This window comes from Rutilus rutilus (genome assembly GCF_951802725.1).
Source record: "Rutilus rutilus genome assembly, chromosome: 6".
NCBI classification, from domain to species: Eukaryota; Metazoa; Chordata; class Actinopteri; order Cypriniformes; family Leuciscidae; genus Rutilus; species Rutilus rutilus.
Window position 1 is genome coordinate 32,692,037 of NC_140214.1, and position 25,446 is coordinate 32,717,482.

General features: G+C 39.5%; 2 protein-coding genes across 5 annotated transcripts in view; one reads left to right on the top strand and one right to left on the bottom strand.

The window, feature by feature from the left end:
* gnb4a (guanine nucleotide binding protein (G protein), beta polypeptide 4a) lies at nucleotides 1-22,436 on the top strand. 2 transcript variants are annotated; one of them, XM_084411288.1, is made up of 10 exons: nucleotides 1-156; nucleotides 3,137-3,234; nucleotides 5,449-5,487; nucleotides 5,856-5,962; nucleotides 6,418-6,481; nucleotides 7,227-7,389; nucleotides 7,481-7,547; nucleotides 9,042-9,243; nucleotides 9,385-9,601; nucleotides 18,209-22,436. In XM_084411288.1, exons 2-10 carry the CDS (start codon nucleotides 3,178-3,180, stop codon nucleotides 18,313-18,315), a joined length of 1,023 nt encoding a protein of 340 aa, XP_084267414.1. In that variant the 5' UTR covers nucleotides 1-156; nucleotides 3,137-3,177; the 3' UTR covers nucleotides 18,316-22,436. The 2 variants fall into 2 exon arrangements, with proteins under 2 accessions (XP_084267414.1, XP_084267413.1); XM_084411287.1 differs by lacking the exon at nucleotides 1-156 and adding an exon at nucleotides 988-1,175.
* The window catches only part of mfn1a (mitofusin 1a), a 15,051-nt gene continuing 11,842 nt past the window's right edge, over nucleotides 22,238-25,446 (bottom strand). Inside the window, exons 17-18 of one of the 3 annotated variants that reach the window (XM_084411285.1) lie at nucleotides 24,384-24,518; nucleotides 22,238-22,672 (exon numbers count right to left, since the gene is read on the bottom strand). In XM_084411285.1, coding sequence (XP_084267411.1) covers nucleotides 22,603-22,672; nucleotides 24,384-24,518 — 205 coding nt within the window. In that variant the 3' untranslated portion in view covers nucleotides 22,238-22,602. Of the gene's footprint in view, nucleotides 22,673-24,383; nucleotides 24,662-25,446 lie in introns of all 3 variants that reach the window. The other 2 variants (XR_014627634.1, XM_084411286.1) reach the window with 2 other exon arrangements.

Genomic DNA, 25,446 nt, shown 5'->3' on the forward strand with positions numbered 1-25,446 from the left:
AGTGTAGATGTGCTGGCCATTAACTAAAGTCCCCACTGCCTATCCCGGTGCCAGTGCTCCCATCAGCACAGGCACACACACACACACACACACACTACAGAGGGAGCCACGCGCTTCCACTGACCAACCTCTCACTGGTGGACTTCAACATACTAGGTAAGACTAAATGTCACTTAATTCTGGTTTTGTACCTTAATTATATTTCATTTGACTGGGTTTATAGATCAGCAAGTGTGATGATGAAGCAGTGAGTGTGGGGATTGCATTTCTTAACCCATCGATTGCCACAGATGATTTCATTCTTGCCACTATTGCCTAATGCTTATTTGTATATTGCTCCAATATCACATGATAATTCACTTTAAAATTTAATTCAAAATAACTCACATTAGCCAAATAGGTTTTAAACAATTTGGCTCTGAAATTGATAGTCTCTCGGAGTGGCAAACTGGCAACCACCCAGTGTATCCTGTGGCTTTAAATAGGTGGGAATCTTATGCTGTGACGAGGTTCACTTAAAAAAAAAAAAAAAAAACTTTGCTAAAATAGTAACTAATATCATAGACATTAATTTTTCATATTTATGGAAAGTAGCTAATTGTAAACACATTTATTTATTTATTTATTTATTATAATATGTGTGCCTTTTAAAATGGCAGAGCACACTATTCTCATGGATATTTTACGAGTCTAATTAATGCATGCGTATTTTATTATTACAAATCTGTGACTGCATCCAAATGTATCAAACTACTTCAGTCATTTTGATAATTGAGGAAGCTGATAGCCAGAACCATTTCAAGCGCGGGTGACTTGATTAGGTAGGCGTAGACAAATGGCCAACTCTTTTGATAAAAATAAATTAGCTTCATAATAATATACTATATAAAGCAACAAGAGACACATTTTACTCATTTTTACGCAGGTACACTGAATATCTTCTGTTAAAAACTCTGAACTGTTTCGTTCCCCCCCCTCCATCCAATTGTTGCCATGCTCTCAATATCAGTATGGGTGTGGTAATCGCTGTGTGAATTGCCTTGAATCTAGTAAATTTGGCGCGCCATGCTTTGTTTTGGATGTTAACGAAATGACCGCGTTAACATTTTGAAAAAGAAAACAAGTCTGCTAACCCTTACACGCGGCAGGAGGATTTTGTAGTGTTTTTACATCAGGTAATGTGTCAGTGTTTGTGTGGTGGTCTGGAGTAACTGACATGATACAGTCACCGCTCGCTAGCCACCGTGCTAACCAAACTAACCAAATCATAATAACTCTGTGATTAACTTTGCGGATGACAACTCCGCAGAGAAAGGTTCTTTTATACCTTTTGTCGCATAAATAGTGGGTTATATAGAGGTATCTGCCTCGTGCAACATGTGGTATTGAATTTGTTGTCAAAACAGTTGGCTAGCTTCGAATAATATGAAATGTACGTTACGTGAACACCAGTATTACACACTACGTTTTATCGCATTAAACCCGGTGACCAATACAAATTTAACAATTAAAATTTCGTCACTGTGTGGATATTTAATTTACAACTGCGTTTTTCGAGTTTATCGCGACCAGCTTTAACGAGTTTTTAGTGTCACAGGTTAAATGGGAGATTAGCACATCTGGATTAAGGATAATAAAAAAAACGGATTTAACGTTACATATTAAATTTAGGATTAAAATGGATTTAATATGCCCGAACTAGCTGGATTTACTTTTTTCCCCTCTCTTGAGAAGATGCTCCATTATTTAAATCAACCTGAGCTTTTTGTGTGTTATTAATATTTCATAGTATAATGTTGTCAGTTAATGTGTACAGTATCTTATGATGGAAAGCTTGTTGTTTAAAATGCACACAGATCATTGCTTTTCCTGTAATTTGGCTGCTAGGGTTGGGACAAGCAGTCTTCCTGTTTTTAGCAACATTGCTTGCAATCATGCTACTGTGCTTCCCTAAAAAACAACCAAAAAAAAAACCTTATGCTGAAATGTAGAGATTTCACCTCAGGGTAGTCCTGAACAATATCTGGGGGTGTTCCCATATTGTGTCAAACCATATTCAAAGTCATATTCAGTTACTCAGCGTTTGCTGTCAGCCTGCAATAAGACTGAAAGCTGTAGATAAGGTTGGACATTTAAAAATTATAATTTCCAAACCTTAAAAGGCAAAGTCTGAAAAAGTGTAGAAAATAGAAGGTATGCTCAGCTCTAAAATAATCTGGCTAGAAAGAATTGAGTTTGTGTGTTAAATCTTTATTCTAAAAGTAGGCCTATTTTTTTTTTTTTATCATTTGTAATATTACTACTATTTGTTGTCAAAACAGTTGTCTAACTTCAAATAATGTGGAATCTACGTGAACATCAGTATTACACACTATGTGTTATCGCATTAAACACGGTGACCAATACAAATTTAACAGTTAGCCTACATTTTCGTCCCTGTGTGGATATTTAATTTACAACTGCGTTTTTTGAGTTTATCGCGACAAGCTTTAACAGGCTTTGTGTCCCAGGTTAAACGGGAGATTAGCACATCTGGATTAAGGATTATAAACGCCTGGATGTATATATTAAATTTTGGATTAAAATGGATTTCATATGCCTGAACTAGCTGGATTTACTTTTTTCAAGATGAAAAATGTAAAAATATTTGATACATTTACATATATTGCCTTTGAATGAGTGTCGTTTTGTTTCCCTGGCTGTTGAGTATCATACTGTATATAACCTCTTAATGTTTAAAAGAATTTGATTAGCTGTCATTTTTTGAGCTGACGTTAGCTATATCTTTAGGGAAATGAACTAGTAGGCAGTGCCAAGCAGTGTTGCCCCTCATTAAACAAAGGAGCGCAGCGTGCCCAGCTCTTCAGTTTGCAGTGCTAAAGCTGGAGGGTTTGGTCCCATTATATGATTCAACCGCTAGTTCTATTCAGTATAGTGAAAACATTGATGGACCACTTTCTGTGTTCACCACAAATTGTATCCAAAGGCTCCATCTTACTGTCTTGTGTGACCTCTGACATGACTTTCTAATGAATATTGTTTGCCTGAGTGGCTTGAAATATTGATCCAGCATGAGTGCTCTGTTTTACTTCCTTTATTGACTACTTAATGTGACTTTATGTTTGTGTGTTTTCAGTATTATCAACGCTGGGAAGGGAGTGAAACACCTGGAGGACCATGAGTGAGCTGGAGCAGTTGCGGCAAGAGGCCGAGCAGCTGCGCAATCAGATCAGAGTAAGATCCCATAACTTTCTACTCAGCCAATCAGATCAGATCAGAGTAAGATCCCATAACTTTCTGCTCAGCCAATCAGATCACAGTAAGATCCCCTAACTTTTTGCTCAGCCAATCAGATCAGAGTAAGATCCCATAACTTTCCGCTTAGCCAATCAGATCAGAGTAAGATCCCATAACTTTTCCGCTCAGCCAATCAGATCAGAGTAAGATCCCATAACTTTCCGCTCAGCCAATCAGATCAGAGTAAGATCCCATAACTTTTCTGCTCAGCTAATCAGATCAAAGGATGGCTTCTAGGGCTTCATGTCGACACTAGGGATGGGCGATACCACTTAATTTATTTTTCGATGCCGATACTTTAAAAGGCCAGTATCGTCGATAATGATACCTCTAAACTGAACTTTAAATTATTACGTTTATTGAATTACTAGGAGTAAAATGGTTTGATACCCACTTAACATGAAATATATAAATATATTTGAAAGTCATTTTAACATTTAATACACCTTAATTGCAATTTATTAGATTATATTTTTGTTTACATATGGTTATGTAAACAAAAATCTACACATACTATAGTTGAGCTATGGCCACTGTAGTAAAACCATGGTTCATTTACAGGCATTAAATGCAACCTTACAGTGTATGATTTATATTAACATTAGTTATTGTGAATTACCTCAAGGATTTTTCTGTCCATTGATAAGCATTGTTTTGGGCTGCATTTCCCCAAAAGCATCAATGGTTTCTTATGATACTTCTGGGAAACGCAGCCCTGTTTGAACACTACGTCAGCAGGGAGCGAACACTCTCTGTGATTGATTGGTTCTGTCTTGCAGCGTTTGCGTGTGTTCAGATGAGCAGGAAAATGGTTCTACTACACAATTATTCGCTATAGTTTATTTGTACAATTCAATGCATATTGTAGCCTACGCATTACATTTCTTGTTGAACAAAATCACTGGAAAAAAAAAACCTTGAATAAGTATCGATATTTTTTTATTTGAGTATCGATACTTTTGATACTCACATCGGTATCGATACGCCCATCCCTAATCGACACTTCTTTACACAACAACAACATACACATTAGTACACACACTGCCCTTCGAAAGTTTAATTTTTTTTTTTTTTTTTATTCAGCAAGGATGCATTAAATTGATTATAGTTGGCAACAACTTTTACATGGTTACAAAGAATTACATTTCAAATAAATGCTGTTCTCTTAAACTTTCTATTCACTAAATAATCCTGTGCAAAAATTTATCACAGTTTCCACAAAAATAAACCACATATTAGATCATAAGGATCATAAGACACTGAAGACTGTAGTAATGCCTGCTGAGAATTCAGCTTTGCATCACAGGAATAAATTACGTTTTCTAATATAATATGGAAAACATTTTAAATTGTAATAATATTTAACAGTATTATTGTTTTTACTGCGTTTTTGACCGAATAAATGCAGCCTTGGTGAGCAGAAGAGACTTTTTTCAAAAACACACATATTTTTTACCAGCCCCAAACTTCAGAACGGTGGTGTATAAGTAAGGCGATGCCTTGAGTGCTGATTAATTATTTGCAGATTAATTAATTGATCTGCAATGGCCACTGATAATGGTGCCTGTATAGCTGATGTACTCAAGTGGAAGCTCTCCCTTGTGCCAGATTCAACTATCTTTTGAGAAACCATCTAAATCAAGGGTTCTCAACCCTATGTGAACCAATTTTTTTATATTCTTAAACTCTTACAGCTGTAGGATCTATAATACATAATTGCATAACTGCCAAAATACATTCTTAAGAATAACAACACATTTACATATGGTACTGTTTAGTAGTAATTTTAGTTTTATTTACTGATTTCAAGCATGAGACATATTTTATTTATAGCTAGGTGTTGCCCACGGCTATAAAAAAATATGCTTAACCTCTTTAAAAATATACTATAAAAGAAGATTAATATTAATGTCCTCTTTCCTCATTGTTGAAGGAAGTATTTTGTTAAATTATGTATACATCTGTACCCCACCTCTTATATTGGTTGCCCTGCTTTGCACAGTATATATCAGCTTTGGTTACTAGAATTTCGGTTATTTTTGAAACGTTGAATACAAGCTTTGTGTGGACCCGAGTGCCAGCGCACAGATGTTCTTCTATATGCGTTTCCTCAGCCCTGTTCTCTCTGACATGCTGCTGTTCTCATTGCAGGATGCCAGGAAAGCCTGCAGCGACTCCAGCCTGTCCCAGGTAAGCAGCTCTGCTGGGTCCCCCTCCATCATAAGAGAGCCACTGGTGTAACCCCGCTCATCTGTGGAGGTTCCCGCTCTCCTGTTCTCCGAGCTCAGCACAGACATGCAAAATAGCCACTGACGTACATGCTGAACACGCTCTTAAGTGCACTGAAATATTAAACATCCTCGTACATGCCAAGTCCTCCATCAAAATTTAAACGTCCAACCCATGCCTGGGCTTTTTTTGTGATTTATGATGTCATAATTTCTGCTTGTCTTCTCTTCAGTCAGTGCTGTTAATTTTAGATGATCACTATAACTCTGAAATGTCGTCTGCTTGCTTTGTAGTGTCACTGTAAACGAAGATTTCTTTTGTGTGTTTAGATTACAGCTGGTCTGGATTCAGTCGGAAGGATCCAGATGAGAACAAGGCGGACCCTCCGAGGCCATTTAGCCAAAATCTATGCCATGCACTGGGCCACTGATTCCAGGTCAGTTGACAGAGAGAGATTGAGGGGGCTGGAGGATGGGCTCTCTCAGAGGAACCCTGCAGCTCTGTCAGTGTACACTCAATGAATAATACAGCAGGCCTCTCTCAACCCAGGGGTGTTCTGGGATTATGTAGGCTGCCTTCTGCTCCTGTCTCTCTTTTCCTCCCTCTATCGTTCACCTTTTCACCATCCGTTCTAGTGCTTTAGGGTGGAGACACAATTGTTAGGGGGACGGAGTTTATATCCATAGTTGCCTGCAGTGTGTTTGTCATTTAAAGAATATTATCACACGCATTTAAATGCCATGATGTGTATTAATGTTATAAGCTGCAATCATTTCCCACATATTCTCCTTGTTGAATTATTAATCTGTGACATTTTGGATTATCAACAGCGGTTTACTCTTTAACCCTTTTTCTGTGTGTGTTTGTGTGTTTTCTTTTTTAAATATTAAGGTTACTAGTTAGTGCCTCACAAGATGGCAAACTCATCATTTGGGACAGCTACACCACAAACAAGGTTTGTTCAGCCCAACAAGTGAATACAGATATAAAAAGCACAGTTGTTAAAGGATGTTTGAATGAGATCTTCCTTTGTAATTGATACTTTGATTTTAAAGGAAAATAAACAAAAGTCAGAGTTAAAATTTAAATCAGTTACCTCTTTTATGCGTTTAACAATTTCTTTTAAAATACAAATATTAACTACAAAAGTCTGAACAAAAATAAAGTTCTGTCATATACTTATTCAAGTCAAATGGGTTTATATTGCTCTTTTCACAGTACACATTGTTTCATAGCAGCTTTACAGAAAATGCATTTCGCAGATTAGGTTGCTGGGTGATAATACAGTTTACATTACAAAAAGCAGGCTGTTGAAATTAGCTTGTATACTGTATATATCGCTTTATTTTAGTGTTCTGTATGCATAAGCTGTGCGATAATACAAGTTATATTTTTGCAATGATATAAAAAATCATGCAGCCCAGATTTGCTGTACAGTATATGTATCTTTACGTGAGCATACTGTATGTACGCAGGTAAAATAGGATGTGCTTATATATCCAGCTTAGCCTCTTGCTGCTTCAAACCTGTGGAACATCTTAACTCCTGTCCTGAATTCAGAATCATCTACTAGCATTACTATTTTTACCATATCGTTACATGGCAGAAAGAGCAAGAGTAGTATGCTGTTCCAGATTCTGCATTGGTCTCATTCTGTATAACAAAAGGGAATAGCAACTTTATTTTGTGATTCTTTCCAGATGCATGCCATTCCATTAAGGTCATCATGGGTGATGACCTGCGCCTACGCTCCCTCAGGGAACTATGTAGCCTGTGGAGGCCTGGACAACATCTGCTCAATCTACAGCCTTAAAACCCGTGAGGGCAACGTCAGAGTCACCAGAGAACTGCCTGGACACACAGGTGAATCTTGTCAACAGCAAGATTAGCATCATTAATCGCTATATCTGTCATGCAGTGGGATGAAGCTCGTGTTTTTTTTTTTCCACACCAGGTTATTTGTCATGTTGTCGCTTTTTGGACGATAGTCAGATTGTCACCAGTTCTGGAGATACTACATGGTGAGTCCATCACAGCTTTGACTGACCATTTTAATAGATTATTTACCCTCAACAACATATTTTATTCTATCATGAATGCATTACATTTATCACATGATGTATCGCTGAGCTAGAGGCAATGAGTAATAATTGAAAAATGTCACAGATGGGCATTTTTCATGACATTGTGTGATAATTGTTTGAATGATGCTGATTTCTAAGTATACTGAAACAAATTAATTTGGTCAAAGGGCAGGAACTGTTTCTCAGTGTTTAGTAGTACTGTTAAAATAGCTATTTTATTACCTGTGTGTGTATATATATATATATACTTTATTTATTTTTATTTATTTATTAGGGCTGGAAAAAAAATCGATTTGATTTAAAAATCGAGTTGGTAGGTCAAATCGATTCATATTTTCAAAAAATCTATTTTTTTAATTTATTTATTTTCTCCCCCTCTTCAGTATAGCGTACAATACATACATTTTGCATTCGCCAAATCTTCCTTCAGGGTTCCGTAGCACGCTCCCTGCGGCACAGCCCTCGATGCTTCACGACAAAAAGACTAGCGTGTTTAATTTTTTAAGTGAGGGAGAGTGTGTGTTAGAGATATATATATATATATATAATATAAAAAAAAAATTTCAATAATAATTAATACGTTTATGTTAATATGTAGGTTTAAAATCTTCATGTGGCACAAGTAATTATATTTTTATCATATCATAATGAGGCAAATCAAATGTAATGTAACTACAGTTAAAATGAGTGAATGTGTTAATGTTTTAGGCTGTGTTTGTTTTTATTCTTAAATCTAGTTTAGTGAATTTAACTTCTGCTTTTTTTTTGCTTTAGATTATAATGTTTATATGTTGTTTTGTACATAAATGTATAGCATAGCCTACATGGATACATTCTCTATTTGTTTTTGTAGCCTTTAATGTGGTGGTGGAACTTTCTTTTTTCTTTTTTTTGATAAAAGAAACTGATTAATCAATTCTGAAAATAATCATTAGTTGTGGCCTTAGTTGATTTACTTGGAGATTATTCTGATTTAAAAGGTCTGATGAGCTTCAAGACCATTTCATCTGTAGAGAATGTCATAAACACGTTGCATCCAAAAGCAGACGTACTTCAAATCCCAGCATTTGCGACAGCACCATAAACTGCAGTTCGAAGAGTTAAACTTTGCATTGCTGCTGCAACCCCAGCCACAAAACCTTCACAGCCTGAAACCTTCACAGCCTGAAGTCTTCTGCCCTGAAACAAAGGGCTTAACAAGCAACATTTAGCCCTCTTCGTAGAAATACCCAGATGTATAACGTATATCGTCATTAAGCTGAAAAATAAATGAAAGATTGGTCCAAATCACCCAGCCCTACCCTGTGCCCTCGTTATTGTTGAGCTCTGATAAAAGAGTTGATACTGCTAAGATAAAGAGTTGAAAACCTTTTTGTCAAGGTCTGTTTGATCTTGTACTGAATGTGAACCCTCTGTCCTTCCTCTCTGCAGTGCTCTCTGGGACATTGAGACGGGTCAGCAGACCACCACGTTCACAGGGCACAGTGGGGACGTGATGAGCCTGTCCCTCAGCCCTGACTCGAAGACCTTTGTGTCCGGTGCCTGCGACGCGTCCTCCAAACTGTGGGACATCCGAGACGGGATGTGCAGACAGTCTTTCACTGGACACGTGTCTGATATAAATGCTGTCTGTGTGAGTGTCAAAGAGGAAAAGTCCTCAGCAGTGTCTGATGCTGGTTTAATCTTATTGAGCCTGTGCAACGCTTTCATAATACTTGTTCAAAATTGTGCAAATGTTCATATCATCCAGTTTTAATTGTGCTCGTTTTTTCAGTTCTTTCCAAATGGGAACGCGTTCACCACGGGCTCGGACGACGCGACTTGTCGTTTGTTTGACCTTCGTGCGGACCAGGAACTCATGATGTACTCGCATGACAACATTATCTGCGGCATCACCTCCGTGGCCTTCTCCAAGAGTGGCCGTCTGCTGCTCGCTGGCTACGATGACTTCAACTGCAACGTGTGGGACACGCTTAAAGGAGAGCGTGCAGGTCAGTACTTCACACGACCCTTTGACCACACAGGGAAAAAAACTCATTGAAAGTTGTTCCAGATCACAAAATCTGTGGGGCCTGATTGAGTTCTACTGAAGCTTTTCTGCTTTAAAGCACAGTAGAAAAACGTCAAGCATCTCAAGTGGTCTCATCGCAGACAGTCCTGACTCTCTAAACCACGTCAACAAACAAAAGTACCATTATGGCCATTTGTCATGGTTTTACTTTAGTAACAAACCTCTGTGTTTTCACAAATGTTGTGTTAAAGAATCTCTTATGAGAATGAGGCCTTCTACTGATATTAGAGGAGAAACTGTCTTTGTTTGCATTCAGATATTCCAGGAGATGACTTAATACCCTGATGCAGAAGCAGAAAACTTGAGTTCGCACCATCTGTGCTCGGGCCCTAATAAACTAGATGCTTAGATTATGATGATCCCCATGCGAGGAACCTTCCTAGAATATATATCAGCAGCTAATGTATCCATGTATAAAACCTCAATTATAGAGACCAGCTTTCAAAATTAAATCTACTTTTATTTTGTCATTGTATTAAAATGCAATGAAATGAATATATTATCTAGAAAATATTTACTTAAGTTAACTGTACATACATGATTATATTTATAAAAATTATTAAATGGATGCTGCCTTATTGGGACAATATTCCCTCCCTGCAATAAACAATACTGCTGCTGCTATAGTTGTTATATATAAACAACTAGTATTTCCAAGTCAAATAGCAGCAGCAGCAGCATTATTGTTTAATCAACTGTTCGAATTTTGAATAGTCTTTCATCAACATTATATAACTTCTCTAAACTCAAATGGTTTTTACTTGTGGAAGGTCAATAAACTTGCATTTTTAAGGTAATTTTTTTTTGCGTTTCTAATAGGCCGGGAGCCAGGTCCACTCCTCAGGATGTTTTTGCTACCTTTTTTTCACTATTATTTCCTATTATCTTATACCTTGGGCCAACACAAGTTGATAATGACCACCCCCAACTCGGCCCTGTTTGGTCTCAGGGGCCAAAAAACACCCTTTTTGGGAAAAGCTTTCGGCGGAATGATGTAATTGTGAATATAAAGGTACTGCAGCTACATAAATTGCCATATAACCCTAAAATTTTGCATGGTGTATCCTGACACATAGGGGAAACTAGGAGAAAAAGATTCTGGGCATTGCTGCCTTTTTTTTCTGTCAAATATCACCCTCAACATACCCCAAAAGACTAAAAAATGGCTGTCCGCCTGACAAATTGTCATCAAAAGTGATCATTTTCAAGCATTTTATTATATATATCACTGCCTCAAATGTACATGGAAAAACTTCCCAAGTTTATAAGCTTCAATTTAAGTCCAAGATGACCTTTCTATCTAGAGGATTATAGCTGGTATAACCAAAGTTCTCCACTGTACCTCAAATCGGAGAAAACAGAACTTTCAAGCATTACCATTCCTTATGGGTTCCATAAGTCCACAAAGTCCTCGCAACACAAGGAATAAAGATGACTCTAGTGTGTAGTCTGTTATCAAAAAACCAACCTTCAATAGAGTAAACGTTAGTAACCTTCTGTACAGGTAAACATTCTTTACAGCCAAATGGCGAAACTAAAATACAGCTCAAACATAAAATAGAAAACATTTATTTGGTTCTTAGATCTTTTTGCTGCTTATCCATGCTGTACTTCGACGACTGGTCATGTTAGTGTGTTGTATTAGTGTAGAATATAAACTCTCAATCATCATTTTCCTCATCTTCATCTATATTTGTATGGATTTCATCAGTTTTTGGAGCCAAGCACTTCGATGTGTTCTACATACCTTCAAGGAGATTGTGAAACTGAGCGAGCTTCTTCTTCTTCGGACCTCTCCACACTGGTGCGGGTGACAGCACAGCAGCGCGAGCTGTCTTTTTTCTCTCTCTTTCTTTTCTTTTTGCTTTTGTTTTGACTTGAGCAAACAAAAGCTGTTCTCACAGCTGGTAAGGTGCGCTTGAGAGCACTCAAAGGTGACGTGGTCGAGAACTTTGCCCAGCAGAAACTGGCTGAAAAGCAGACTGAGACCATCAAGCACATCCTGCCGCGGCGGTCAGCTGCTGCCTCCACCCCTTTGCCCGCAGCCCCTCAGTCTGCTCGTCGCCGGGGCGGCCTTCTGTGTCTGCCCTCGCTCCCGCGCCACAGCAGCAGCCTCCACCTAAGCGGAGCCAAGGAGCCAGTCGCAGGCAGGCCCCCCCCACCCGTCCAGGCCCCTGCCAAGCAGGGCGGTAAAGCCAAGAGCAAGCAGCCCTAGGACGGGCGACCCAGAGATGGATCAGGCCATTCACTCCACTACAGTGAGAGCAGCCGATGCCCATGTCTTGCGAGCAGAGATCGCAGTCCTACTAGGACGCGATAGAGCCAGTCCCTCCAGCCGATATGAGGTCAGGGCACTACAGTCCCTACTTTATTGTACCCAAGAAATGTGGTGGGTTCAAAATGCTCATGCAGAAACGCATTTTCAAATGCATCCGTCCCCAAGATTGGTTTGCAGCGATCGACCTGAAGGACGCATACTTTCATGTCTTGATTCTTCCTCTACACAGGCCATTTCTGCGCTTTGCATTCGAGGGTCGAGCATATCAGTACAAGGTCCTGCCCTTCGGGCTGTCCCTGTCTCCCCGTGTCTTCACAAAAGTCACAGAGGGGACCCTTGTTCCCATGAGAGAACAGGGCGTGCACATCCTGAACTATTTCGACGACTGACTCATATTAGCACATTCTCGAGATCAGTTATGCGAACACAGGGACCTCGTGCTCAGGCACCTCAGCCAGTTGCGTCTTCCGGCCAACTGGGAGAAGAGCAAACTCGCCCCCATGCAGAGGATCTCTTTTCTCGGTATGGAGTTGGATTCGGTTGCACAGACAGCACCCCTCACAGAGCAAACGCGCTCAGTCGGTGCTGAACTGCTTGAACACCTTCAAAGGTAGGACCCTGTGCAAAGTCAGGGAGGACGAGGAGCAGGTCCTTCTGGTGGCCCCCTATTGGCCCACCCGGACCTGGTTCCCAGAAATCATGCTCCTCGTGACAGTCCCTCCCATTCCTCTGAGGAAGGATCTTCTGACTCAGAGACAGGGCACCCTATGGCACCTGCGTCCGGACCTCTGGAAACTCCATCTCTGGTTCTAGGTGACTTACCCCCAGAGGTACTTAACACCATCACTTATGCACGGGCGCCGCCCACGAGACATGTGCCTTGAAGTGGAACCTGTTCGTCAAGTGGTTTTCTTCTCGCCGAGAGGACCCCCGAAGATGTTCAATAGGGTCCGTGCTTTCCTTCTTGCAGCAAGGGTTGGCGCGAAGGCTGTCTCTGTCCACCCTCAAAGTACATGCTGCTGCTATTTCAGCTTATCACGACCACATAGATGGCAAATCAGTTGCCATCTATGTGCCATCTATGGAAAGCACGAACTGGTCGTCAGGTTCCTTAGGGGGGTGAGAAGGTTAAACCCACCTCGTCCCCCCTCCATACCCTCTTGGGACCTTTCCCTGGTGCTTCAAGCTCTTCAGGATGCTCCCTTTGAGCCTTTGAAGTCAGCAGACTTAAAGCTTCTCTCTTTGAAGATTTTGCTGCTGATTGCACTGGCCTCTATCAAGAGGGTAGGGGGCCTGCAAGCATTTTCGGTCGACGAATCGTGCCTAGAGTTTGGGCCACGTGACAACCATGTTGTGCTGAGACCCCGGCCTGGCTATGTGCCCAAGGTTCCTACCACTCCCTTCAGAGATCAGGTGTTAGGCTGGGTTCCATATGTGTATACTTCCACGGCTGCTCCTAATCGAAGCCCCGTGTCTTTCCCTTGGGCTAAGTTACCCAATATTCATATGCAGTGCAACCTTCGGGCTAGTCCATATGTATTTTTCCACATAACTCCCTTGAAGAAAGTGACTTACACAGCGTTCCCCTTCCATAGAATGGGCACGCTTTCCCAGTGTTATCCAATAATCTCACTGTATGGGTTATCATGGAACAACAGTGATGGATACGCTCTGTGCAAGCCCTTTCCTATCGTCCGTCCGTACAGGCTTACACCGGGCGCTGGATGGGGTGCAGCAGCTGTGGCGCTTTGGTAGGGATTCCTATCAGTCGGTCGAGAGTTTATATACATTATATACCTGCGCTGTGAGGCTTAACAGTTGATGCAAATGACTGCATGCCAATGTGTATTGGCTCATTTTAGTTTTACTCGAAGTAGATTGGCCTCTCTAGCGAGATTCCTATCAGTCGGTCACGACGTACGTCTCCGTTCCCTCCCTCAGGGAACGAGGGTTACCATATGTAACCGAGACGTTTCGCCATTTGGCTGTAAACAATGTTTACCTGTACAGAAGGTTACTAACGTTTACTCTATTGAAGGTTGGTTTTTTGATAAGACAGCACACTAGGGTCATCTTTATTTCTTGTGTTGTGAGGACTTTGTGGACTTTAATAAATCTCACATTTGGCTAATTGATTTTGTGTGAATGTACCCTGTGTTGCACCCTGACCCCAGTCCACCTAGGGCAGGGCTATTCAATTGGCAGCCTGTGGGCCACATACGGCCCGCCAATCATCTCTATCTGTCCCAAAGGCACTCCAACCTCCCTCCGCCTCTTTTCCTGGCGGTGTGGCTACATTTGGTTAGATATGCGAGTGGCCGTAGTGGCGAGTGCAGCTGTACGTCTATACGCACTGTGCATACCATGAACGCTCCAACTAACCTGAGAAACGTTTTCAGTCCGAATATTTCAGCAGTTATTATGTGTGTCCCATATTTCTGTCGACTGAACCAGCGATACCAATCTTTTGTGAATGGTGTGAATCTTTGGTTCAATTATTTCCTTTCCATGAATTGGCTAAATGCGCTTGCATTATGGTCTGAAATGATTCAAATTCGTTCGGACCGCTCTGTCACTGAATCATCTGAAGCTGTTTCTCGGTCAGTAACAACAAATATAGAACAAATAGCGCTGTTTTCAGTTTAGTTTCAGTACAACTCGCAGTTTAGTTTACTTTGAACTACGCCACTTTGAACTGAGCTTTAAGGAGTTGCGTTTACTCCCGGTTCTGGGGCCTCATTTATAAACGTTGTGTACGCACAAAAGAAGGCGTACGCCGCTCTCTACATAATAATTGGTATTTATAAAAAGCAAACTTGACGGGAAAATGTGCGGTCCTTCACGCAAACTCTGACCCAGGCGTACGCACAAAAACGGGTGAAATGAGAAATGGCGACACCATCGGTAGATGGAAGAAACACGTGAAAGTGTGTGAAACTGTAGACCGTTGTGTAAAAGAAATGGCAATACTGCCTCTCATAAATAACATGAAGACTCCACAAAGCAAGTCTTACAATTAACAGCCTACACAAACACCTGTTTGATCGATCTGCAGTGTAAAACAAACAAAATCAAATGAAGATTACAACAGAAATGCAAATTAACACATATTTGCAAAAAGATATAAATATGTTCTGCAATAATATTAGCATGTTATGCAATTCATCCTCATAACACATCTGTAGCTTGTCAGATGCAATCAAATGGATGGTAATAAAATGCCATGATGCCATCACAATGCGTAATGACGCACAATGGCTGATCATGCGCTTCACGCTTGCACGTGGGTGAAGTTACGTTTCTTGGTTTTCCTCTGTGTTTGCCATGATTTCGCAATCGATGAATATTAACTTGTGGGCGTTTCACGGACTATTTATGGGCAACTATGGGCGTGACATGAAGCCGCAAAAGCTGCGCTACATTTAGAATTGATTGTGATTTATTAAGGGAAAACTGCGTAGAATGTGCGTGCGCACGGTTTTATAAATCCGAATATTTCTGTGCGTACGCACGTCCTATGTTTCATCTGTACGCCACTTCTGACGCAAATCCTACGTAAAGTTTTATAAATGATGCCCCTGGACACTATTATTAAACAGCATTGCGACATCCAGTGAGGAGTGGTTCAATTCGACACACCTCTGTTACAAACCACAAATCACTCGATGATTTAACTAGTTTTAAATCAGATGAAACAGCCTCAACATTCCCAACACACCTGATGAGGTAAACAGCAGAAACATTGTGCCATGAACGAAGTTAGAAGACTTTAAATCCCCTAATCACCACCTTTACATTTACCATGAATTGTAGTGTAGTAATTTACTATGGTTTGGCCAGAAATGTGGAATATTTATACTGAATACTAACTTATAGTCATTTAGGCCTATATTGCAGTAGATTAATTAGGTTGGTAGAGGAATATACAATTCATTTTGTGTATAGTTTTTACCTGTGTTTAGGCATTTTGTTATACAGTGGTAGTGAGTGAGTAACCATGTATGGTTTTACCTGTGGTTATCAAGTCTCACTGTTAGAATATTTTCATTTAAGCCTATAATAATTATAAATAAAATCATTCTTACCAATAGCTATGATCTTGTAAAATTCATATTTTTGTACATATAGCTGTAAATAAGTTATTTATTAAATACTCATAAATCTGCATACTGTTGGGTACCACATTTCCAAATAAATACAATACTTTTTTTAGGTTTACTTTAGCTTATTTATTGATACTGTTATGTTTCAATGAGTAATAAATAATGTTTCAATAAATAAGCTAAACCCACCGGCCCTCCTCAACATTTCGATTTAATAATCCGGCCCTCGAATGAAGCTAATTGAATAGCCCTGACCTAGGGGCATAACATTGCTCACTTTTCATGCAATTCATTTCATATAGTATAGCTCATAAGTATAAGTCTCAACTCTTGTTTAAGACATTGTTCATATGTAAAAAATATGCTTAATCCAGTATGGAATGGTAATGCTTGAAATTTCTGTTTTCTCCGATTTGAGGTACAGTGGAGAACTTTGGTTATACCAGCTATAATCCTCTAGATAGAAAGGTCATCTTGGACTTAAATTGAAGCTTATAAACTTGGGAAGTTTTTCATGTACATTTGAGGCAGTGATGATTGAAAATGATCACTTTTGATGACAATTTGTCAGGCGGACAGCCATTTTTTAGTCTTTTGGGGTATGTTGAGGGTGATATTTGACAGAAAAAAGGCAGCAATGCCCAGAATCTTTTTCTGCTAGTTTCCCCTATGTGTCAGGATACACCATGCAAAATTTTAGGGTTATATGGCAATTTATGTAGCTGCAGTACCTTTATATTCACGATTACATTATTCCGCCAAAAGCTTTTCCCAAAAAGGGTGTTTTTTGGCCCCTGAGACCAAACGGGGCCGAGTTGGGGGTGGGGGTTGGGGAAAAAAAGGTAGCAAAAAACATCCTGAGGAGTGGACCTGGCTCCCGGCCTATAAAGGTTGTAACAGTTACGCCCGTTTCACACATACTCCGTATGCAGTGCGTTGCAGTGCGTATGCGGTGCAGGAGCAGCATGCGCTATAGTGCTTTCACATATGCTGCGTTTGCAGTGCGTAACTGATCCATGGCTGTACCACAAAAACATACTCACTATTTGTATTTCAAATCCAGAAGTTATCAGCAACTTTTATTTAAAAAAAAAAGTTTTGTCAGCATTGCGATTCTCTTTGTACACATATACACTCTTTAATAGACGTTTAAACACAACTTAAACAGCGCATTATTCAGTGCTACTTCTATATAGATTTATATAGGCTATTAAGTTGCTCAAGCAAGTGGTAAAATATTTAACCCTGTAGCCTACTTATATTAAAATCGCAAACATTTTAAATTAAAACTTAAAATTGACAAAAACAGCCGACTCTCGTGCCTTTTCTTTTTGTATTTATATTTTAATACAATAAATCTTCACAAAGAACTTGTTTTTCCACCTCTATGAATGAGACGAGTGTTGCTCATTATGTCGCCTTGTTGAGGTAAATTGTAGTTTTCCTTTTTTTTTACCCCGGTCTTAAAGTAAAAAAGATGACTGTGAAAAAGTAGATTTAAATTAAATTAAATTAAATTAAATTACATTTTATTTTATTAAACGCATTCATGGTGAAATTACTACATTTTCAGGTCAATCTGTGTTCATTTTGACCACGAACCATGCGCTGTCACTTTAATTCAGCGCGTGCAGCACAGCAAAAATAGACTCGGTGTGGAAACGATCGCTGCACTGCTGTATACGCAGCGCTCCTGGAACGGATCAACAGACTGCAACCGCGTGCAGTGTGAAAGCTCTAACCTGTTAACATGGGTACGGAAAAAAATACGCACCGCATACACACTGCAAACGAAGTATGTGTGAAACGGGCGTTACACCAAAACACAATGTGTACGTACTCATTTAAATCTCGTTGAAATCAAAGTTCACTGAAGACTAATCACTTTAATGGAGACTTGAAATATAACTACTTTTACAACAAAGTGTAATCAAACTCTACATACAGCTAAAATATTTATTAATTATAACAAATATGTATGCCATAATTCCCCATGCTTTAAACAAAGAACACAAAGAATTGACCTTTTTTGGAGCCTGTTCGTTGGACCTTCATTGGTTTGCGTCCCATGCGTTTGGGGGTCTGTTGCTAAGCATCTAACCGTATGTTATTCACCCCTGTGTTTTGTTGTTGTTGTGTTTTGAAGGCGTTCTGGCTGGGCATGACAACAGGGTCAGCTGTTTGGGGGTGACCAGTGACGGCATGGCTGTGGCCACCGGTTCTTGGGACAGCTTCCTCAGGATATGGAACTGACCTCACTGGACGGGACTTCGGGGAGCCACTCTTTCTGATCACAGAGTCACTGTAGTGCACCACTGCCACACAGGACCCCTCCCTCTCCTTCCCCCTCCTTACAGACGACCTGGTTTTCTTCTCTCCGCACTATCCCACTATCCTACAGTCAGTCAAAGAGGTGAGGACCAGCAGTGAAGAGCCTCCGCTGGCTCTCTCTGTCTCTCGGGCTTCACATCTCGACTCGAGAGGTGCGGAACAGACTGTGTTGTATATATCCGCCATTCTTTATGCTTGTATGTATAACATATGCACTTCTGACAGTGTTTGGATGTTCTGGTGTGTGGATACTCGTGATGGGTGTCTTAGCTGTGCCTGTTTTCTTTTCCTGCGTAAAATATTTTTTTTCTTTGTCCCCAATCACAGTGCTATTTGCCACACACAATGCCACACCGAAGGATGATGCTGCCACAGTGTTGTAGGCCATCAGTGTGTGACCTTTGACCTTAAGTTTAGTTTGCTTTGGCTAGTATCGTCAGTGTTGGCCTGTTCTGTCATAAATGGTTCAGGCTCAGGTTGGTAGAGTGTAGTTGTGTGAGAAACACTGATGTCACTGAGCTTGTGTTTGCCATCCTCGAAGCCTGACAGAAATGTTTGGCATGTTTCATGGTATTAGACTGTATTACTGACTGCACAGAAGGGCTTATCATCAGCCTGTCTGTCCCTTCTGTCTTTACTATCACTAGATATACTCTCTGAGATTTGCTGCTTTCCATACTGATCCAGCTGGACATGCGTGATACATTTATGGTTAAAGGGATAGTTACCCACAAGTGAAAATTGGCGTCATTTACTCACCGTCATGTTGTTCTGTTCATGACTTTGTTTCTTCTGTTGAAATTAGAACAATTCTGAAGAAGACTGTGCTGTCCTTTGTTTTCCAAGCAATCACGATAAATGTGGACTGATGCATTTACGCTTCAAAAACAGGATATATGTGACTTGTGCTCTACATTCTAAGTCTTCTGAAGACGTACAAGAGACGGAGTAAGAAACTAACTGAAATTGAATTTGGTAATCTACATTTAACCTCTGCCTCCAGTTCGAGTGGGTTGAAAGTTGAACTCAAGAAATGAATCGGCACAAAGCAATTCATGAACGTTCCAGGAAGACTTAGTGCATTTGCGATTATCAGTCAATAACAGCTTCGGTCTGTTGTTCCTGTTTGTCGGCTTGTGCGGCTTAAGAAGACTTAAGTTGGTGCACAAATCATTTGGGCCTCGTTCATGGTGCTTTTAAATGCGTGTAAGCACAAAAAATATAATTATTCGGGTTTGGAACAGTTTGAGGGTGAGTAAATGATGATGCATTTTTAGCTGAACCTTTTCTGGATGTTTGGTTTAGTCATTTGTTTGAATTCAAACACCAAGCATGGCCTTGATGCTTTGTGACACTTTGCCATTGGTTAGCAGGCTGGAAGTGCAACGTAATACCTAACAAGAGGCCTTGGTCACTGCCACTCTGACATTGTCTGCCTTCCTACACACACTATGAGCATTTGCCCTTCTTAGATGAGGAACTAGCTAGGACTGTATGCTTTTGCACTAGAAAATAGTCACGCAAAACAGCACACATTGGTGTTTCTGCATGTATTTGAATAAATGTGCTTAGATTCCATGACAAGAAAGCTTAAAAGCTGTCGTGGACCACGAGCTACACTGTGTATTTTTCACAAATGTGAGAATTGATGGTATAGAACCCTACCAGTTTCTGTAGAAAAAACAAAACCTTAACGTCAGTAATCACCTTAATTTTGTGCCAATCAGTATGAATGAATTTACAGACTGGCTTTGTGAGCGTAACAAAATGGTATACGGTTTGCTTTTACTTATGATTTAGTTTTGGGCATTGTTTTTTTTTTGATACATTAAGAATAATCATCCATTATTGCATTCAGTATTCTGAATAGATTTGTTTCTTTTTCACCTTCAATTTATGACATTACTGTTCATCAGGTAAACTTTTGTAAAGCAATTATTTAGAAATTTCAGTTGAATCGTGCAGTTAGTTATGATATGCAAGGATATTCAACAGATATGGAAGTGATGTTCCTTTTTTGAGTGTTTACAACATTTAGACCGTTGTATTAAGGTCCATGAAGAACGTTGCATAGCACAATGAAGGCTAAAAGTGTTTTAACCTAAAATGATTTAGTAAAACCAACATAATTCATATGAAGTCCAACTCCCATCAAAATATAGCCATTCATTCCTTTAATTGACTTGAAGGAATGTTCCAGTCTCAATAGAAGTTTAGCAATACCAACAATGCTAGCTAAGTAATTTTGGCTCATGGCTTTTTGTCCTGGGAAAAATAGGGCACTTGCAATAAAAATAAGGACAGAATATTTTTATAGTTTAAGAAGCAGAACTTTGTGTTGAAGCACTTGTTAATCCATCCTTTAAATTTTTTTTATTATTTGGGTTTTCTAAATCATCTTTACCAACATCCTTCCTGTGGTTGTTTTTTTTTTCTTCTTTTCTATAAAAGTCCTCTTCATTGAGGACTTTACATAATCATGACAGGAGTTGATGGAAAGACAGCTTACATTTAATCTCATGTTAACAGCGTTTTGCTATACTTTTGAAATTGTATTTTTTGTCCAATTTTTTTGTTGATTTAACTGCTCGATTTAAACTTGTTGCAAGTGCCTTTAACCACCTTGCCTCGACCTTAACTTGCATTGAGCCCGGAACATTCATTTCAGATTCAACCCGAACTTCCCAGTCAGTCCATACATGAGCATGACCGTAAGGAGCAAGCTACATACTATCCTATGGATATTTCAGCTAGCTTACTGAGCCTTATCCTATGGATAAGATCAAACACTGTGTTAGCGATACCACAGTCCGCTGACTCTGAAGAAATCAGCTTGCTCCTTCAACAGTTCACAAAAAACACCTGAACGGTTTCTGATTCACTTGCGCTCATGCAAAGCTTTGCGAAGTTACAACTTGAGAACTGAATCATTATGAACAGTTACCAACTGTGAAAATCATTTTTAAAGCTTAAGTGTTAGAACTGTCATATTAAAATGATGCGGCTTCTGCGATACGATATGTTATGTACTTGGTGCATTACTTATGACGTGAGCCTTGAATATTTATATTTACTGAAAACGGTTTCCCTTGCAACATTTGGTTTTCCAAGTGTGCTGGCCTTGTCGTTAGAGGAAGTGAGCAAGAGCTGCATTTTTCTGAATCGGAACTAGGCCATGGTTGTTTTTGCTGAGGTGGTTACGCTGGCAAACATCAAAATTACTGCGCTGATTTCCTTATTGCAGCGGTTCACATCAATCACATGATCACAATACTACACAGAAACTCCCTGCCTTCAACTCTAAAAATGAAAGTGTTTCAGAGGTAATGCAATGTTTGCTGTATTCAAAGGTGTTAACGTCGGTTGGCACACTTAAAGCTGTGCACCACCTTTACAAAACAGTGTTTGTCGTGCGATGGCTTTTTCACTTGCTACAGTTCAGACATAGGAGGAAGCTTTTTTTTTTGTTTCCATTTGTAAACACACAGGACACCGATAACCCAAGTGCAATCTTTCAAGCACAGTAACAGTGACAGACTGTGACCAACCCTTAAAACAAATTGTGGCTCACCAAAAAGCAAGCGCGCGTGATTCATAGTGGTTTTGATGTATTTTATATAGCGATAGATCCACTTATGGATATTCTGTTCATTGTGCAAAATAAATGATCCTGGATGGTCCTGCATATGGCGTAACTTTCTGATTAAAGACCAAATGATTTAGTTTTTAATTCACTTTAGTAATTCTGAGTTCTGCGATTCTGTCCCTCACTGTGTGTGTATTTCATGGACAAAACCAGCAGACATAAACTGCCTTTTGATTCTAACACACATTCCTCTTAATTCACTTTAACTGCTTTATTGAAAACCGATTTGTATTATTTCATGTTGGTTCAGAAAACAATGATCACTTGCTGTGGAATCTTTTTTTTTTATTGTTATTATTTTAAAAATTTTTTAACACCCAGAATTTATTTGTATTTGTGCAGTGGCAGTGACACCTGTTACTATTTGTTCTCATAACCAATAAAGGCTTTTCATCAAGGAGGTTGTCTGCATATTATTAACTTGCATATTATAAGAGTTTTTATCTGTGAGAAATCTGTCTTCCTGAGGCTTGTATGATTCTCTGTAACTTCATTCGGCAGATTTGGGGTTGTTCCGGCGCTGAACACTGGAGGACAGTCTTACTCCTTTCTTGCTGCTCTGGTTAATGTTGAATCTGCAGATACTGTGCTGAAAAAGATTCCAGTTGTGACTCCAGATCAGTGGCTTTGTGCCTGAGAATAAAACGAGACCAGTATTATCGGTTAACACCACTTAAAACAGAAGTGTGTAATTTTTTAACAATAGTGTCTCCAATTTTATTTTCCAGATGAGATTCTAGAACACTCCCCTCAATCTGTTTGTAAACTCTTACGTCAATGGTTGAGCCAGTGTTACGGTGTTGGAGTGGTTGGGAGAGCCATCTCACACACCAGGTTTAAAGGGCAAGAAAAGTTTTTACAGGCATTTATTGTTATAGTGACTAACGCTAAACTGGTTGGGAAAGTTTTGTTCTCGGTTCGAGATTGTGAACATTCTGAATGAATCAGCTGTGAGCACAGTGACAGATCTCTGATGTAATAAAGCCCTGCCCCCTGAATCTCCAAATTAAAGTGCACTTTAATGTTAATTAGCAATATTTTAACAATTTACTTTTACTGATATTTAAAATTAAATAATCACATTTATAGTTTATTTACAGTATTGTTTGCAGGAATTTTAAGCCGCATTTTAAAATGTTCTTTGCAGGTTACATAGTTAGATACTGAGAACAAGTAGCCTGGGTGCCAGCCCGAACCCCGCCCACAACATTTTTTGGTCGGGAAGTTCGACTAGAATCTGAGTATGACGACGTCAGGCAAGAGAACAAGGGTACCTGTTACCAAATAAAACTTTGACTTTATTAATTTTGAAGCATGTGAGAATGTATTGAGGTTTACAAATACTTACAGGATTTGTTCACTTCAGAATTAAAATTTCCTGATAGTTTGCTCACCCACACAAGTGTTGCAAGATGTTCATGTCTGTCTTTTCTTCAGTCGAAAAGAAATTAAGGTTTTTGTGGAAAACATTCCAGGATTTTTCTCCATAGAGTGGACTTGCAGCTTCAAAGGGCTCTACACGTATCTTGGATGAGGTGTGGGTCAGGAAATTATCAGGAAATTCATTCTGAAGTGAACTTATCCTTTAATGCATCTCAGGAGCTGTTTACATGACACTGTTTTCAACTAAAAAGGGAAAACTTTTACACGACAACAGCGTTATGGGGGCCTGAAAACGCAAACTTTTGAAAAAGGGTTTCAAAGTGCAAGGTTTTTGTCCTGCTTGCGTATTTATGAGCTCAGTCCATAGGTGCGTAGTGTTGACATCGCCAGCTACTGTTTAGGCATGCATAATACAGCGTTTATAGGCGTTTTTGCTGATCGTCTTGACAATGTCGTCTGTGCTCAAGAAATGCAAAGGAAAAGTAAAAGTACCCTTATACGCAGGCAAATATGTTAATAATTTATAATAAACGTTTCAACATGGTTTAAATATCTTTAGAGTTAATATTTTGAAAGCATTTTTTGGACCTATATAAATTCACTTGCAATTATACTTGAATAATGAATCTTGATCTTTAGCAGAGAAGTGAATCCTGCTGGGTTCACTTCAGGAATCAATCTCCAAATGGCTCACTATGTCTTTGTATGTTAAGCTGGACAAATACTATTTTAAGTATTTAAGAAATATTATCTTTAAGTCATAAAATACAATTTCAATTTCTAGTGTAAGTGTTGTAGAAATATAAAAGCAAGCGGACATGCAATGTTGTTATACTGTATGATGCTGCCGCACCTTTCCTGTGCTTACAGAATTAACAATTGACAAGGATTATCTTCCAATTAAGGGTAATTATCTACAGTGAGCTGTCGGTCTCTCTCACGCACACCATGACTCTTCTACCTGAGGGTTTTGGAGCGTCTCTGGACACTCTCCAGGCGCTGGATCCTGGCGCTCAGTCTGCGGATCTCAGTTTCAAGCTCCATCTCGCTCTTGTCAACCTGTTGGCACATGCGGGCAAAGACGGCCACCATCTCCCTGCAAGAACGCAGATAAGCATATCCTTCACACATCACCTGCACACCCTCATCCATCCTACAGATCGCATAAACCAATAGTTCAAACATCTCGGTATGTTTGTATGCAGGTCCGCCGTTGTCTTCGTTTCAGCTGTCATCGGCCTGTAGATGAAATATTCACTTAAAATCACTGCCATGATTAAATGCTGCGAAAGCCAGGTGATGTCTGTTATTTACCTTTTATTAAGCCCATGTCCTTCAGTGTGCAAAGTTGACAAGGACAGATTTGAATTTTAAGGGATAGCTCACCCAAAGATTAAAATTAGCCCATGATTTACTCATCCTAGGTGTATATGACATTTACCTTTCAGACGAATACAGTCGAAGTTATATAAAAAAATGTTCTGGCTCTTCCAAGCTTTATAATGGCAATGAATTGCTGTTTTTGTTAATAAAAGTGCATCTATCCATCATTAAAGTGCTCCACATGGCTCCGGGGGGTTAATAAAGGCCTTCTGAAGCGAAGCCATGCGTTTGTGTAAGAATGTGTAATTTCTTAATGGTAAGGTATCTGGTTTTGAATAATTTTGGCTTGAAGTGGGAATTCAGAGTAGATTCAGCTCTAAGCTTCTGCTGTCCTTTCATACAGTGTTTGTGGCATAATAAAAGCCAGTCGTTTCAATACGAGTTTGCGCGATCTGGAATTTCGCATGAGAGCTAAAGATTTCCCCTCAGGTTTGGTTCAAGTTGGCCCACATGAATTTGACAGCTGCTTGGTTTGAAAGTGACGTCTGTGTGAACTGTCCTTCATTCAACATTGCACTATTCACAATAGACAATGGACCTTTTTTTGCTTGCTTATGAAACTGCACACACATTGATTTGATTGAGATGACTCCTAATCATTTCAATAGGAACCTATGTGATGGGCAATTTCGAGTGAGTAA